Here is a 14,366-nt window from a genome sequence, read left to right as displayed (position 1 = left end):
TGGTTGGCAAATTGTAGAGGATTGAGGGCTGATCTGACCGGGGTCAGAGGTGAGCTGGGTCCAGCGCCTCTAGGGTCTTCATGTTGTGTGAGGTCAGGACCCTTTTCAGGCTAAAACTCAGATTGAAAATGTGCTGGAGAACTCCACACGGCTGCTCAGCACACTCCTTCAGGACCTTGGGGTTCACACCATCTGGTCCCAATGCTCTGCCGTGTCTGAGTTTCCCCAGAGCCCTTCTCACCTACTCAGAGGTGAAGGAGAGTCCATGATGACCGGGGAGTTGATGGGATATGGGGGCTGGGGGAGGTGAAGATCAGGTCAATAGCAGTTGGTATGTGCAGGGCAAGGAAGGGATGTAGACAGATGTTTTGTTCATCCATATGTTGAATTGGAGGGGGGAGGAGCGGTGGCATTGGTGCTGGGGGAGCACTGAGTACCTCTGCACCTGGACAGGTGTGCTGAGGGGAGTACGAACAGGAGGGCAATTGTCAAGTCTATTGAAGAATTGGTTTAACTCATTAGCCCATTCACAGCTGCATTCTGAGGCTCCACAGCCAGGCTGATTGAAGCCAGTGATGTTCTTCATGCCTCTCCACACCTCCTGTTGTTACTCTGCCCAAGCTTGTTCTCCAGCTCTCTCCTGTATTCCTTTTTGGCCACCTTGATCTTCTCCTTTAGCTCCCTCTGCACATGTTTCAATTTCTCCCTGTCTCCTGATCTTAAAGGCTCTTTATGTGGTCGAGAAGAGCCTTTAGATCACTGGTGATCCATGGTGTGTTGATAGGGAAGCAGTGAAGAGTCCTTGATGGTATCACATAAGTTGAAGAAATTATCTATCCTTAAGTAACTTCCTAGATGAGAGCAGTGTTTCCATTTCCAATTTCTTTAGGCCTAATTTACAATAGCACAGATTCTACATTATCACAGGCCTTTACTCAAGTTTCTTTGACGAGGCCACTTGGAGGCATTTGTGGTCAGTCTGGGTTAAGTCTCCCATGATATAGCAATACAGATGAAAATGGGCATGCATTTATGTGGTACAGTGATATATACTGTCCCATGCCCTTTCCAGCACTGCAGTGTTCTGAGTGCCAACCTGTTTCTCTGTTTCTGTAGGTGATCAAGCCTGGGTCATGCGTTCCTTGTGGAAAAAGGGTCAAGTTTGGGAAGTTGGCCTTGAAATGTCGAGACTGCAGAGTTATATCTCACCCAGAGTGCAGAGATCGCTGTCCACTCCCTTGCATCCCAACCATGTCAGGAACACCTGTAAAAATTGGAGAGGTGAGATTTATGATTATCTAGATTTCAACCAAAATGCACAATTTGAAGTCAAAATGTACAATAGGATAAATTGGCTCTACCGCCAACTTCAGTTGGCTTCAGGATTCTTTTTCGAACGTCTCAATTTGGACCTCCTGAGGATCCCAGGTACTCGCATTTAATTGATTCTGCCTCCCATTGTTTCTCCCATCAAGCTCTGAGGGTGACACTCTCCTGGTATCTCTCAGGTACCTGGTATCCCTATCCAAGTCCCTTCAAGATCTTCCATCTGCAGACCCCAGAGCCTGCTGGCTCCACCGTTAGCAGGCATGAACTTCGGATTGCTGCCCCACCAACCCAGGACATATTCAAAACCCGGACTCCAGCACCATCAAAGCTGGTTTCAATGACCATGGACACCTTCAAAGCAATTGTACAGTCTCCAACTGCAACTCCAGCCTTGAACTCCAGGCCAGGTCTTCACGTGCTGTGACTGTGACTCCCGTCTCCCCTTCCCTCACCCACCACTCTGTAATCCCCTCTCCCTCAGATCCCATTGTCAGCTCCTGGACCCTCAGAGGCTCCATCTTCCTCTCGCCCCAACCCTCCCCTCTCCACCAACACCACCAGCCTCCCTCCCCCTCTCTGATCCCAGCTCTCATCCTTGCCGGGTCTTTGCCATTCCCTTCAACCTTCAACTCTCTGAGGAAGAGCGCTCTGTCCTCAGTAAGGGCCTCACCTTTGTCCCCCTTTGCCCACACCTCAGCGAGTTCCGCATATGCCATGACGCAGAACTCTTCTTCTGCCAGCTCTCTCCAAGCTTACTACTTTGGCAAGGACTCTCTCACCCCCACCGATGACCCCCTTCTCCTGTCTTCAACCCTCTTCCTCTTCATGGACTCTCCACTCTGGTCTTCTGCCTGCTCTGGATCTCGTTATTGCTAACTGCCAACGGGACATCAACTGTCTCGACTTCACCACACATTGTTCCAATTCCAACCTCACTCCTTCTGAATGCTCTGCTCTCCAGTCCCTCCACACCAATCCCAACCTTGCTATAAAACCCACTGATAAGGGGGGGCGTTGTTGTAGTCTGGCGTACTGGCTGAGGCACAGCAACAACTCGTTGATACCTCCTCTTATTTACCCCTCGATCATGATCCCACTAAGGAGCACCAGGCCATTGTCTCCCACACCATCACCAATGTTATCAGCTCTGGGGATCTCCCATCCACTGCCACCTACCTCATAGCTCCCACACACCACACTTACCGTTTCTACCTCCTACCCAAGATCCACAAACATGCCTGTCCAAGTAGACCCATTGTCTTAGCTTGCTCCTGCCCCACCGAACTCATTTCTGCATACCTCAACACTGTTTTATACCCCCCCCCCCCCCCCCCGTTCATTCCCTTCATTCCCTTCCCTTCTATGTTCGTGACACTTCTCACTTAGAATTTTTTCAATGGTTTTAAGTTTCCTGGCCCCCCACTGCCTTATTTTCTCCATGGATGTCCAGTCCCTATATACCTCCAATCCCCACCAGGAAGTTCCCAAAGCTCTCCGCTTCTTTTTGGATTCCAAACCTACAATTCCCCTCTACCACCACTCTCCTCCGTCTAGCAGAATTAATCCTTACTCTCAATAATTTCTCCTTTGGCTCCTCCCACTTCCTCCAAACCAAGGGTGGACCCATGGGCACCCATATGGGTCCCAGTTATGCCTGCCTTTTTGTTGGCTTTGTGGAACAGTCCATGTTCCAACTCTATACGGGTATCCGTCCCCCTCTTTTCCTTCGTTACATCGACGACTGCATTGGCGCTGCCTCCTGCACGCATGCTGAGCTCGTTGACTTCATTAACTTTGCCTCCATCTTTCACCCTGCCTTCGAATTTACCTGGTCCGTTTCTGACACCTCCCTCCCCTTTCTTGATCTTTCTGTCTCTATCTCTGGAGATGGCTTATCTACTGATATCTACTATAAGCCTACGGACTCTCACAGTTACCTGGACTATTCCTCTTCCCACCCTGTCTCTTTCAAAAATGCCATCCCCTTCTCGCAATTCCTCAGTCTCCACCGCATCTGCTCTCAGGATGAGGCTTTTCATTCCAGGATGAAGGAGATGTCTTCCCTTTTTAAAGAAAGGGGCTTTTCTTCCTCCAACTCTGCTCTCAAATGCATCTCTCCCATTTCACGCACATCTGCTCTCACCCCATCCTCCCGCCACCCCACTAGGGATAGGGTTCCCCTTGTCCTCACCTACCACCCCACCAGCCTCCGGGTCCAACATATAATTTTCCATAACTTCTGCCACCTCCAATGGGATCCCACCACCAAGCACATCTTTCCCTCTCTCTTCCCCCCCCCCCCCCCCGCCACTTCTGCTTTCCGTAGGGAATGCTCCCTACGTGACTCCCTTGTCCGGTCATTTTCTCCCCCCAATCCCTTCCCATCGATCTCCCTCCCAGCACTTATCCTTGTAAGCAGAACAAGTGCTACACCTGCCCTTACACTTCCTCACCACCACTCAGGGCCCCAGACAGTCCTTCCAGGTGAGGCGACATTTTGCCTGTGAGTCGGTTGGTGTGGTATTCTGCGTCCGGTGCTCCTGGTGCTGCCTGCTTATATATTGGTGAGACCCGAAGCAGACTGGGAGACCGTTTTGCTGAACACCTACGCTCTGTCTGCCAGAGAAAGCAGGATCTCCCAGTGGCCATATATTTTAATTCCAAGTCCCATTCCCATTCTGATATGTCTATCCATGGCCTCCTTTACTGTTAAAATGAAGCCACACTCAGGTTGGAGGTACAAAACCTCGTATTCTGTCTGGGTAGCCTCCAACCTGATGGCATGAACATTGATTTCTCTAACTTCCATTAATGCCTCCCTCCCCTTCTTACCCCATCCCTTATTTATTATTGTTCCCCCCCCCCTTTTTTCTTCTCTTTTTTCTCTCAGTCCCTCTCACAATCACTTTTTGCCTGTTCTCCATCTCCCTCTGCTGCTCCTCTCCTCCTTTCTTTCTCCCTCAGCCTCCCGTCCCATGATCCTTTCCCTTCTCCAGCTCTGTATCACTTTTGCCAATCAAATTTCCAGTTCTTAGCTTCATCACTCCCCCTCCTGTCCTCTTCTATCATTTTGGATCTCCCCCTCCCACTTTGAAATCTCTTACTGTCTCTTTCAGTTAGTCCTGACGAAGAGTCTCAGCCCGAAACGTCGACCGTACTTCCTATAGATGCTGCCTGGCCTGCTGCGTTCCACCAGCATTTTGTGTGTGTTGCCTGAATTTCCAGCTTCTGCAGATTTCCTCGTGTTAAATTTGTATAGAACCCATTTTGTCCAACTTAGTCTCAATACAAAGATGAACAGCAATTTGCAATATAGTGGTTATTAAATGTTCCGTTCTGTTTTCATTATGGTAAATGTGGCTCAGTAGTACAAATTTTCAGGCCATTTTGAAAGGTTATGCATTGAATTTGTGTTGCTTTTAGGGAGTGTTGGCTGATTACATCTCTCAAACATCACCTATGATCCCTTCTATTGTGGTACTTTGTGTCAAGGAAATTGAGCAGAGAGGCTTGTCTGAGGTAAGATTACTTTTTATTTGCAAAGATTTCTGTATTTCTCTAGCAATTTTATTATACAGGTATTAAATTTCCAAAGCACTTGTATGCAAGACTTGTTTTTAAGATTGAAGAATTCAAGCTCTGAGTGATGTACAAATCAGAGTAGCAAAAAAACAGGTAATTTTGTTAGGTCTGGAGGAACTCTTCTGTTACTTGAGCCCCTTCAGCAAACTGTCTCACATTTTGCATTGATCAGACTTTGGAAATTGGATGAAGCTGCAAGCCAAGCCCATGGGCAGCATATTGTAATGGGCTGCCACCTTGAAGGGGCATACTGCTCAACTGATGAGCAGTTGGCACTTTTCAAAGCTATACTGCCTGCATCACAGGCTTGTAGGCTGCTCACTCCATTTGAGACTATTAACAATCTGTTAAATCTGACTGTTAGTTGGGCCATATGTCAGATCATTGCATCATTTGAAAGGTGTGTTAAGGATTTCCAAGAAATATTTAGTTTGAACTTGTGATGCATTAAGTTTCAATATAAGGTTCATATAATTGTTATCTCCTACAGAGTGGTCTATACAGAATCTCTGGGTGTGATCGCACAGTGAAAGAACTGAAGGAGAAGTTCCTGAGAGGGAAGAATTTGCCCCTACTCAGTAAAGTGGATGACATTCATGCTGTCTGTGGGCTTCTGAAGGACTTTCTAAGGAATTTGAAGGAGCCCCTTATCACTTTCAAACTGTATTCAGCATTTGTGAAGGCAGCAGGTTAGTAGATCTTTAGTTAGTGTTGAGAATTGAACAGCCTTGTATTGAATACTGTATAGATTTCCCTTGGTATAGATAGTGAACAATCCGACTGTTATGCATTTCAAAGATGTGTACTGGATGTTCCAATACACATTGGAAGCTTTTTCTTGCTATCGCTGTTGGTGAGAAGGTCTGGCCCCTTATTGATTCCTTAATAATTATAGTTATCTAAACTGAGGAAAACAAATCAGTAAATCCAAAGAAATGAGGCTTCTATTCCAAACAGCTTCCTGGGTTGGAAGTCTAGTCGATAGTGTCAAATCTTGCTTATGGTAACTTGCATGGCTCAAATTAGTCTTGACTCTTTTGGATTAGCATAGGGATACCAACCAGTCGAGTTCCTGACGTTGCTGCGAAGCATCTCTGTGTGGTGCCTTCTGTGTGTCAGGTGGCTAGATCATGTTTTGTCATGGGGGAGAGGTGTGTTGAACAGCCTTTCACAGGCTACCCAAACATTAGCTTCCACTTCTGAGATCACACTCCAGAAGAGGAGATAAGACATAACTGACAATGATGACTGATTGGAGTGGGATGGATGAGAAAATGAATTCAAAGCTTCCATTTCTAGATTTTAAAAAGTCAAATTAGGTTTCTGTTTAGTTGAAATCATGCCATTAAAACAACACCTTTTTTCATTTAACATTGGGTATGAGAATGTTAGATTAGAAAGTAGTTGCTCATTTTCTTGAAGCTTATCTCTTGACACTTTTTCCTGCTATCTAGGAATTTGCTTCAAATATCTTCAAGTATGCTTTTAAAGCAGCCTTGCTCATTATATTCAGGGAAACACATGATTATTGGGTTGAGTCAATGCATTGTGTCCTCTGAATGCATGGCCTTTATATACTTTCCAGTCAGCTGATTAGCTGTCATTTCAGAACCAATTGTGATGTAGGGAGGAAATATCATTGCTGATTGGCTGTGTGGCGAACTTTGTGTGCTGTCGTCTAGACTTTTCAGAATCAGGTTTAGTATCACTGGCATGTGACATGAAATTTGTTAATTTAGCAGCAGCAGTTCAATGCAATGCATAATCTAGCAGAAAAATAATAATAATAAATAAACAAGGAAATCAGTTACGTATATTGAATAGACTAAATGTACAAAAACAGAAATACTGGTTGTTGTTTTTTTTTAAAGCAAGGTAGTGTCCAAAGCTTCAATGTCCATTTAGGAATCAGATGGCAGAGGGGAAGAAGCTGTTCCTGAATCTCTAAGTGTGTATCTTCAGGCTCCTGTACCTCCTACCTGATGGTAACAGTGAGAAAAGGGCATGCCCTGGGTGCTGGAGGTCCCTAATAATGGACACTGCCTTTCTGAGACACCACTCCCTAAAGATATCTTGGGTACTTTGTAGGCTAGTACCCAAGATGGAGCTGACTAGATTTATAACCTTCTGCAGCTTCTTTCGGTCCTGTGCAGTAGCCCCTCCATACCAGACAGTGATGCAGCCTGTCAGAACGCTCTCCACGGTACAACTATAGAAGATTTTGAGTGTATTTGTTGACATGCCAAATCGCTTCAAACTCCTAATAAGGTATAGCCACTGCCTTGCCTCCTTTATCACGACATCGATATGTTGGGACCAGGTTAGATCCTCGGAGATCTTGACGCCCAGGAACTTGAAGCTGCTTGCTGTCTTCACTTCTGATCCCTCTGAGGATTGGTATGTGTTCCTTTGTCTTACCCTTCCTGAAGTCCACAATCAGTTCTTTCGTCTTACTGATGTTGAGTGCCAGGTTGGTGCTGCGGCACCACTCTACTAGTTAGCATATCTCACTCCTGTACGTCCGCTCATCACCGTTGGCTTTTGCCCACATTGGCTCATAAATAGGGTTGAGGTCTATGTTTACAGAATTGTTCGTGGAAATGTGGAAGTCGAATCCGGATAAAGTCACTCAGAAACCATATAAGTACAAACTCTTTATTCAAAGCCTCCGGGGCAGTTCAGTTAGTCGCTCAAACAGGAACAGGCAGTGACTGTTTCTGCTCGGTCCACCAACTAACTGCTAGTTCCCCCTACAGAATAGATATAGTTGTTCAGAGACCCCCACACAAGACAGGCTGGAGCCAGACTTATCTATGTGCATGACAGTACCGAGAGACAAATTACAGTATAAGTAGAATGGCTCACATACACCACCAAACAGGCTGGAGCAGTCTTATCTATGTGCACGACTGCACAAGGAGACAGGGACCATGAAACACTATCTAACTCCAAGAAGAAATATGACTCAGCATATCTGTTGATCATCAGCAGTTTCTTACAGAAAAACAGGCTGCTATTGTTTGACTGTGTTAACCTTTTACATATTTTATCAGAAAACCACACTTCCAGAAATTATCTTGCATGCTGCGTGTTCACTTGCACCATAACTTTCACTGATGCCCAGTCAAATTTGTGCCCCTCTTGATCGTTGTGGGTAGAGACTAGGGAGAATTGGTCACACATCATGAACGCCAGTTGATGTTCATGGATCTTTGTGCATAGTTTTCTTCCAGTTTGGCCGGCGTAATACTTGCTGGAGTCCCCGCAGTGGATTTTGTAGACCACACTGGTCTTGTTTAACATAATAGTGTATTAAGAACACATTCAGAGGATACACCACATTCAACAGCGCACTGATGGTGTCTCCTCACATAGTGATGAAACGTTTGCAAGTAAATTGCTAAGATCGTAGAACAACGCAATGCAACAAACAACCACCTGAGTTGCACGTTTTCTGAACTATTTCCAAACACATGATTATTTGGCCCACTTAACATTTTATCCTAAATTATGATGTGGTACATCATTGTGCTTCTCTTCTTCTGAAGGGGTGACGGGTTGAAATTATGCAATATAGATTGAAACTGTATGTGTTCTGTCTTGGGAATTGTAAATATGCCCAAAAGTTATTTCACCAATGTTGTCTCATCCTACAGAAATCCCTGATGAAGATAATAGCATTGCAGCAATGTACCAGACAATTAGTGAGCTGCCACAGCCCAACAGGGATACTTTGGCATTTCTGATAATTCACCTGCAAAGGTATGTTTGGACTTGAGATCTGTTCAGGACATTGACTCTGGGTTTTTGCCTTAGCTTGCCAGTGAGTGGGTGGATTATTAAAGTGTTGTAGGTCAGAATCCTGATCAGGTGTGTCTAATTCTCATTTTGGTCATATATATTTTTCCCTCTTTATTCCTCTTTTGCTATGATAAATGGTACCATCTGTTTGGGAGCAAGTCTAGTTTCCAAGTGTTCTGGTTTCTTGCTTTCATGGACTTGGAATTAAGTACAGACCCAACCTGCTTTTAGTATTAAGCAAACAGGAGCTAGCCAAGCTCACTTAAATGCAGCCAGGACTTAAAATCTAAAATCCACAAAGCAAATCAATTGGACTCCTGGTGACCTTTTTCAGTTGGGTATTGTGATTGTGGATGGAGGTCGGTAGTTACAAACCTATTTGCTTCGTAGTTCTGGGCAACTTGTCCAAGTAGTTTGTAATTTTGAATTTTTTTTGTCTCTTGGAACTTCAGTAGTGCTTGTTTAGATTAAGATTTGCATTTCTTTATCATATATACATCGAAACATGGTGAAATGCGTTGTTTGCATTAACAACCAACACACCTAACAATGTGCTGGGAGCAGCCCACAAGTGTTGCCCACTTAGCATGCCCACAATGTTGGGCAGAACAACACAGAACACAACAGCCATCAAAGCAAGTCCCTTTTCTCTTTCTCATCTCCCTCCCATCCACACATGGACAGACCTCTGGGCCTCCTGGCTTCAGTCATAGGGCTACTTTCAACCTCCAACTGGGCTTCAATCTTTGGTTCAACCCCCAGACCAGCCAACAGACTGGCCCTCATGCCTTGTCCTCACAGACATGTGCTGCTCTTATACAGCCTGACAACTACAGAGAGCTTCAAAGTGCTCTGAATTGTGGATTTGATATTTTTAAAGCACTAACTTTTTCCTTAATGACTAATAAATTTTAAGGTTTCATTTTAAAAAAAACAGAATTTCATTAGATCATAACTAGCTAAGTGTTTCTAGAAAGTAGCCAAATTTTAAGTTCACATTTGATTGAAGATCCAATCTCTTTTTCTCTTTTAGAGTAGCTGATAGTCCAAACTGCAAGATGAACATAGCCAACCTTGCCAAGGTCTTTGGCCCAACAATTGTTGGTTTCTCGACGCCTGATCCATCTCCTGTGTCAATACTGCAGGAAACCAAGCAACAACCAAAGGTACTGTAGATTGTCACAAACTTTAACAAAAGTTGAGAAAGAGAGAAGTAAATAGGTTATCTAGTCTTTGAATTTGGTTCTTGCCCAAAGCTTCTTGTGAGCTGAATTTGAAATCCTTTGTGTCTACTGCAACCTCTCCAACACCTTATAACTTAGTCATCGAAAGCACAGACTGTAAGGGATTCTGGTTCTTCCTGTTGGAAATCTATTTGACGTTACCACTTTGTACATTGTGTTACACGCAACATTCTTGGGAGTAGTAATGATCTTTATCATCCTTGTTGGGAACGTTAGCCATTTTGCAATGGGCTAATGGGATATTATTCAAACTCAATCTTTTGACCAGGATGCAGTTTTATGCTATTAATAATTATTCATTGCCACAAAGTTTGCAAGTAAAATGATACCAAGCATTCACTTTTGTGAATCTATTTAAGAACTTGGCTAATCAAAAAAAAATTTTTTACCCCCATGGTTAGGTGGTTGAGCGTCTGCTATCTTTGCCAATGGAATACTGGAGCCAGTTTACAATGGTGGAACAGGGGAATGTGCATCCAAATCACATAATTGAAAATTCCAATGCTTATAGCACTCCTGAAGTAAAAGGTACCATTTAATGTTTATTTTGATTGATAGAATGGTTTTCTGCTGTGTGTGTGTGTGTATATCTTATGGTTGAAATTACTTACTAAATATTTAACTGGATATAAATGATCTCCTGGCATAATTCAAAGATCATGCCATTGTCAACATAGTTTGAAGATGTTGTTACACTCTCAAAAATGTCTGGGCTGTTCACCAATATCGGGGACTTGCGTATAAAGTGGCAAGTCTGACAAGCTTAACATGTTGCCATCTTAGTCTGAGTTTTTATGTTACAATTGGCATCTGGCAGCAAGCTACAAGTCAAAATCTTTTAAATGCATTTTTGTTTACTGCCAATTAAATGATCATTAGTTACTTGGTAAATATGATTTCTTCAGTATTAAAGAAAAATCTATAAATTTTGCATTGCTTCTCTTCTAAAGATAAGGTCCAGAGATGCACTAGTTTATTTTAATAATTAGAAGGGCCAAGACATCTCTGGGAGCAAACTATCTACTGATATTGTTTATAAACCTACTGACTCAGTTATCTTAATGTATTTCTCCTCACCCTGTTATTGTAAAACTGCTATTCATTTTTTTTTCTCTCTGTTTCTCCATTTCCACTGTATCAGTTCTCAGGATAAGGCTTTCCATTCTGGAACATCTGAGGTGTTCTCCTTCAAAGATCAGCGTTTCCCTTTCATCACCATCAATGCTGCTCTCACCCACATATTTTCCATTTCCTGCATATCTACCCTCGTCCCATCCTCCTCCCACCATAACAAGGATGGGATGAAGACAGATGTGTGGGAAATGGAAGATATGTGGGTGAGGGCCTTATCTACCACCCCACAAGCTTCTGTAACTGGCATATTGTTCACTATAACTTCTGCCATCTCCAACAGGATTCTACCACTAAGCACATCTTTCCCTTCTCCCTCCAACCCCCCACCCCATTTTCACTTTCTGTAAAGAGCACAGAGCACCCTGTTGCCCCCCTCACTGGACCCCCTGCAGTTTGCGTATCGTCCCAACCGCTCAACAGACGATACCATTGCCACGACCTTCCACCTGGACAAAAAAGACACATATGTTCGAATGCTGTTCATAGACTTCCGTTCAGCATTCAACACAATCATTCCTCAGCACCTGATTGGAAAGCTGAAACTGCTCCCTCTGCAACTGTATCCTAGACTTCCTGACTAGGAGGCCTGTCAGTCTGGATCGGGAGCAGCATCTCCAACACCATCACACTGAGTACGGGGTGGGGCCCCCAAGGGCTGTGTGCTCAGTCCACTGCTGTTCACTCTGCTGACCCATGACTGTACAGCAATACACAGCTCGAACCACATCATCAAGTTCACTGATGACACGACTGTGGTGAGTCTCATCAGCAAGAACGACAAGTCAGCATACAGAGAGAAGGTGCAGCGGCTAACAGACTGGTGCAGAGCCAACAACCTGTCTCTGAATGTGAACAAAACAAGAGATGGTTGTTGACTTCAGGAGAGCACAGAGTGACCATTCTCCGCTGAACATTGATAACTCCTCCGTTGAGATTGTTAAAAGCACCAAATTTCACCTGGCGGAGAATCTCACCTGGTCCCTCAGCACCAGCTCCATAGCCAAGAAAGCCCAGCAGCGTCTCTACTTTCTGCGAAGGCTGAGGAAAGCCCATCTTCCACCCCCCCCCCCCCCCCCTCACCACATTCTACAGAGGATGTATTGAGAGCATCCTGAGCAGCTGCATCACTGCCTGGTTTGGGAATTGCATTGTCTCGGATCACAAGACCCTGCAGCGGATAGTGAGGTCAGCTGAGAAGATCATCGGGGTCTCTCTTCCCTCCATTACAGACATTTACACCACATGCTGCACCAGCAAAAGCTAACAGCATTGTGAAGGAACCCACACACCCCTCACGCAAACTCTTCTCCCTCCTGCCATCTGGCAAAAGGTACCGAGGCATTCGGACTCCTCAATACCCAGAGTCTAGACTGACATCTACATCATTTATTATTATATTGAAATTTGTCCTCTACTGTGCCTATTGTCTTGTTGTTATTTATTTATTAATTAATTATTGTACTGCCCTGCACTGTTTTGTGCACTTTATGTAGTCCTGGAGGAACGTTGTTTCGTTTTCACTATGTACTGTACCAGCAAGTTATGGTCGCAATGACAATAAAAGCGACTTGACTTGACTCATCCACTCATCCTTCCCCACTGATCTCCCTCCTGACACTTATCTCTGTACGCATGACAAGTGTTAATCTCTTTTTTCTCTCTCTTCCCCCCCCCTCCCACCCCAAAACTACCATTCAGGTCCCCAAACAGTCCTTCCAGGTGAGGCAGCACTTCATCTGAGAGTCTGTCAGGTTCATTTACAGTATCTAGTGCAGCTTGCTGTAATCGGTGAGATCTGACATAGATTAAGGGACTGCTTCGTTGAGCACTTTTGCTCTGCTGCAAAATGTGGGATTTCCTGGTGGCCACCCATTTCAACTTGACCTGCCACTCCTATTTTGACATGTTGGTTCATAGCCTCCTCCACTGCCGTGGTGAATCCACACTCAGGTTGGAGGAGCGACACCTCATTTCTGTCTGGGTAGCCTCGAACATGATGACATGAACAACAATTTTTCTAACTTTAAACATTCATCCTTCATTCTTATTACATTACCCATTCTGGTTTCCTCTTTATCCTACTCCTCTCTTCACCTGCTGATTACCTTCATTGGTGCCCTTCCCCCTTTTCTTTCTAACATAGTCCAACATCCTCTCCTATTAGATTCCTTCTCAAGCCCTTTATCTCTTCCACTTATCCCTCTCCACTTCTTAATTCATCTTCCTTTGCCCTCAGTTGGTCTCACCTATCACCTGCCATCTTCTGACTTCTGCCCACTGTATTTCCAGTCCTTCAGAAGGGTCTTGTCCTTGAATGTCAACTGTTTATTCCTCTTCACTATGCAGTCTGACATGCTGAGTTCCACCAGCTTCTGCAGAATCTTTTGTGTTTATAAAGTGAAAAACTTTGGCAGAAAGAACACAAGGAGTGCTACTGAAGAGTATGTTGGGACAGCAGGGGTACGTGTACATAAATCCTTCAAAGTACAAGATCCAGTTAAGGAAGTGATTAGTAAAGCAAATAGAATTGTTGGATTTGTAAATGAAAGCTTTTGAAGCGGTTTACGTTCTGGTACTCACTACCTGGGATCCTGAGGAGAATGGTGTAATGGAATTGGCAGGATAGGTTGACCAGTAGCCAGCATAGACACTATGTGTATGTTTTTATGCTGTATTTAATGTACTTTTATTTTGTAATGAGTGTAAATACATTGTAGGGTGTATCATATTCTAATTTGTATGTAATCTTAAGTTAATTGTGTTGGTAATTAAAGGTGGTATGTCCTAGTGCCGAATGACAAAGGACCTCATTGCCCGTCAGTGAGGGGGAGATAAGGGGCTGTCAGGGATTCACATTTGACGCGCAATGAGCACAGACATGATATTGTTTACTTATAGATATTTTGAGTAGTTGTGAATTCTTAACTAGAAGAGGCCACTGCAGAATTTTAACATGGTTATCTTGGTTATCATTGCTAAATTTTGCCCTCTGCCTACTTCAGTTGAACTATTCTGGCTCATTTTGTCATAAAGTCAATACACAGGTAAATTAACTAATGAAATCATTGCAATAAATGCAAAAATGCAAGTTGGCAAGCACTTTAATATCAGAATCAAGTTTATTATAACTGTCTTGTGTGAAATTTGTTTTCTGGCAGCAGTATATTGCAAAGACATAAATTATATATTTCAAAATAGTGCAAGAGAAAAGGAATAACAGTCACGGATCATTCAGAAATCTGATGGAGGGGAAGAAGCTGTTCCAAAATCATTTTG

At 44.0% G+C, this 14,366-nt stretch overlaps 1 protein-coding gene across 7 annotated transcripts in view; it reads left to right on the top strand.

Moving 5' to 3' along the window:
- The window catches only part of racgap1 (Rac GTPase activating protein 1), a 53,570-nt gene that overhangs the window by 33,947 nt on the left and 5,257 nt on the right, over positions 1-14,366 (top strand). For 6 of the 7 annotated variants that reach the window (XM_059956004.1, XM_059956007.1, XM_059956009.1 and 3 more), the window contains exons 10-16: positions 1,117-1,281; positions 4,753-4,848; positions 5,402-5,600; positions 8,568-8,673; positions 9,746-9,878; positions 10,358-10,484; positions 12,789-12,809. In XM_059956004.1, the coding sequence (XP_059811987.1) occupies positions 1,117-1,281; positions 4,753-4,848; positions 5,402-5,600; positions 8,568-8,673; positions 9,746-9,878; positions 10,358-10,484; positions 12,789-12,809 (847 nt within the window). The remainder of the gene's footprint in view (positions 1-1,116; positions 1,282-4,752; positions 4,849-5,401; positions 5,601-8,567; positions 8,674-9,745; positions 9,879-10,357; positions 10,485-12,788; positions 12,810-14,366) is intronic. The other variant, XM_059956010.1, reaches the window with a different exon arrangement.

This window comes from Hypanus sabinus, chromosome X1, assembly GCF_030144855.1.
Source record: "Hypanus sabinus isolate sHypSab1 chromosome X1, sHypSab1.hap1, whole genome shotgun sequence".
Lineage (NCBI taxonomy): Eukaryota > Metazoa > Chordata > Chondrichthyes > Myliobatiformes > Dasyatidae > Hypanus > Hypanus sabinus.
Note: the sequence above shows the minus strand (reverse complement) of the source record. Positions and strands in the feature narration are given on the sequence as shown.